At 52.3% G+C, this 3414-nt stretch overlaps 1 protein-coding gene across 1 annotated transcript in view; it reads left to right on the forward strand.

The window, feature by feature from the left end:
• LOC102758154 (arylsulfatase E) overlaps positions 1–1248 on the forward strand; it is a 2894-nt gene extending 1646 nt beyond the window's left edge. The window contains exons 2-3 of the mRNA XM_015559458.1: positions 426–547; positions 1181–1248. Coding sequence (XP_015414944.1) covers positions 426–547; positions 1181–1248 — 190 coding nt within the window. The remainder of the gene's footprint in view (positions 1–425; positions 548–1180) is intronic.
• Positions 1249–3414: the final 2166 nt, after the last annotated feature.

Below are 3414 nucleotides of genomic sequence, written 5' to 3' on the forward strand. Positions count from 1 at the left end.
AGATTTTATAAAAATGTATTTTTTAAAATTTATTTCAGAGAGAGAGAGAGAGACAGAAACATCCACGATGAGAGAGAATCATGGATCGGCTGCCTCCTGCACACCCCCTACTGGGGATGGAGCCCCGTAACCCAGGCCTGTGCCCTTGAGCAGGACTCAAACCAGGGACCTCCTGGTTCCTAGGTGGATGACGCTCAACCACTGAGCCACACGGGCTGGGTGGCTTATTTTTGCACTCGATGCACAATAATATGAGCCGAACAATCTCTTGCCTCATGAGCATTTAATCCAAGATGCTCTCCGTAGCTGAGCGGGTGGCTGGCTGCAGCCCTGCGCCCCTCCGCTCGCCACGTTTTGCGCTAACTTTGCGCGCACGCGCACGCGAGCGCTACCCCAACCGGGTGTCACCGGGGTGCTGTCTGCAGGGTGATAGACGGCCGGGACCTGCTGCCCTTGCTGCTGGGGACCGCCCAGCACTCGGACCACGAGTTCCTGATGCATTATTGCGAGAAGTTTCTGCACGCGGCCCGGTGGCACCAGAGAGAAAGTGAGTGGCCCAGGAGGCACCAGCGAGACTGTGAGTGGCCCGGGAGGCACCCTGATCCCCTCTCCCCTCAGCTTCTGCCGGAAGCTCATTTTGGCGGTGGCTCCGCTATTAGGTGCTTGGAGGTCGACTCCCCTTCCCAGCTGCCAATCATCGCTTGGTTCTGGGATAAGGGGGTGTTACCCATGGGTTAGGCATGATGTATGCACACTCACACGCGTGCACACACATGACGTATGCACACGCTCCCACGTGCACGCCTGTGTGCAAGCCGGACCCTAACTTTGCAAGTGCATTATTTTCAGACGCATGGCTTTTCTTTGCTTTTTCTTGCTAATATTTATTTGAGGATATTTTTATTTGTTTCCTTGTATTTCTTTTTTTAAAAATTTTATATAGATTTTATTAATTTCAGAGAGGAAGGGGGAAGGAGAGAGAGAGAAACATCCATGATGAGAGAGAATCATGCATCGGCCGCCTCCTGTACGCCCCCTGCCGGTTGGGGATGGAGCCTGCAACCCGGGGCCTGTGCCCTTGACCAGGAATCGAACCCGGGACCCTTCAGTCTGCAGGCCCCGGCTCTACCCACTGAGCCACACCGGCTGGGCGGGCCGTGATTCTTGCTTCTCCCTCCAGGGGGCGCCATATGGAAGGTGCATTACCAGACGCCCGTGTTCCACCCCAACGGCGCGGCCGCCTGCTAAGGCGAGTGACGCAACAGATAATGCAACAAGCGAATAATTCAGCAGGCCAGTGACGCAATAGGCGGGTGGCACAATAGGCGAGTGACGCAACAGATAATGCAACAGGTGAATAATTCAACAGGCCATTGACGCAATAGGCGAATGATGCAACAGGCGAATAATTCAACAGGCCAGTGACGCAATAGGCGAGTGACGCAACAGATAATGCAACAAGCGAATAATTCAGCAGGCCAGTGACGCAATAGGCGGGTGGCACAATAGGCGAGTGACGCAACAGATAATGCAACAGGTGAATAATTCAACAGGCCATTGACGCAATAGGCGAATGATGCAACAGGCGAATAATTCAACAGGCCAGTGACGCAATAGGCGAGTGACGCAACAGATAATGCAACAGGCGAATAATTCAACAGGCCAGTGACGCAATAGGCGAGTGACGCGAAACAGATAGCAACAAGCGAATAATTCAGCAGGCCAGTGACGCAATAGGCGGGTGGCACAATAGGCGAGTGACGCAACAGATAATGCAACAGGTGAATAATTCAACAGGCCATTGACGCAATAGGCGAATGATGCAACAGGCGAATAATTCAACAGGCCAGTGACGCAATAGGCGGGTGGCACAATAGGCGAGTGACGCAACAGATAATGCAACAGGCGAATAATTCAACAGGCCAGTGACGCAACAGGCCAGTGACAAGCCAAGTTCCTCCTGCTACAGGGCTTTCTCCACAAAGGACCCCAAGTCGCCCCCGCCCCCCAAAGTCTGCTTCTTTGTCCCCATAGAGTTCAAGGCCGGAGGTAACACATGGATTTATAGACACCATGGGGCACAGTGTCCCTGACGCGGACTGGGTGGGCCCAACATTAAAGAACATAGATTCGTCAATTTCTTTTTCTTTATTTTAATATATTTTTATTGATTTCAGAGAGGAAGGAAGAGAAACATCCATGATGAGAGAGACCCATGGACCGGCCGCCTCCTGCACGCCCCCACTGGGGATGGAGCCCGCAACCCGGGCCTGTGCCCTTGACCGGGAATCGAACCCGTGACCTCCTGGTTCCTAGGTCCACGCTCAACCACTGAGCCACACCAGCCAGGCTCCTTACACTATTTAATTTCCGCAAAAGTCAAATTTTATTGATTTTGAGAGAGAGAGAGGAAGGGAGTGGGATAGAGAGAAACATCGTAGACTGGCTGCCTCCTGGAAGCCCCACATTGGGGACCAAGCCGGGCAGGAGGCCGCTGACCCATGATTCTCACTCATCATGGAAGTTCCTCTCTCTCTCTCTCCCTCTCTCTAATCAATATATTTGGGCAGGAGGCCGCTGATCCATGATTCTCACTCATCATGAATGTTCCTCTCTCTCTCTCCCTCTCTCTAATCAATATATCTACATATAAAGGGTGTCCCAAAATTCGCGCAAGATTTGGATTCTGCGTGAGCATTAACAACAACAAAAAATAAATAAAAGCCTAATTTTACTTGGTTTATTGATTCAGATTCTAATATCTGCGGCCCTTGGATGTCAATCAATCCCTTCGATTCGATCAGCATCACCACGGACCCATGACGGCCCAGGAGCAGGGACCAGGAAGACCAATGGAGATCGTGGCTTTGCATCTGTGCCAGCAAAACCGTGGAGGCCACTGACCCGATGGGTTATTCCATCCATAAACCCTAGACTGTGTCCTTTATGAATTAATAAAAAATTTACAATTTTTAACGATAAACCTGTATTTTCTATCAAAATTACTTCTTGCGTGAATTTTGGGACACCCTAAATCTAAGCCAAGCGACCAAGCGACCGACCAACCGGAACCCCAGGTGGCTATGATGCGCGCTGCAGCCGGCCAACCAGGCTGATAGCGGGGTAGGGGGCTGGCCTACCAACCTCCTGCGGCCCCTTCACCCCGACCCCCCAGGCCTGCCCCCAGGGCGCCCAATTGTATATATTTCTCAATATGAGTATTCAGGTTTAAACATTTTAACCAAACTCCCCCGGACCCTCCCCCCAGCCTCCGGGATGGGCCCCGATGGGGGTGCGGGAGGGCCCCCAACCACCACCCTGGGTCCGATTCGTGCGCCCGGGCTTCTAGTAAATATATACAACCAGCTCCTCTCTGATCCCGGCCGCCCTGGGAGCAGAAAAACCCGTTTCCAG

The sequence above is a fragment of the Myotis davidii genome, unplaced genomic scaffold (assembly GCF_000327345.1).
Source record: "Myotis davidii unplaced genomic scaffold, ASM32734v1 scaffold434, whole genome shotgun sequence".
NCBI classification, from domain to species: Eukaryota; Metazoa; Chordata; class Mammalia; order Chiroptera; family Vespertilionidae; genus Myotis; species Myotis davidii.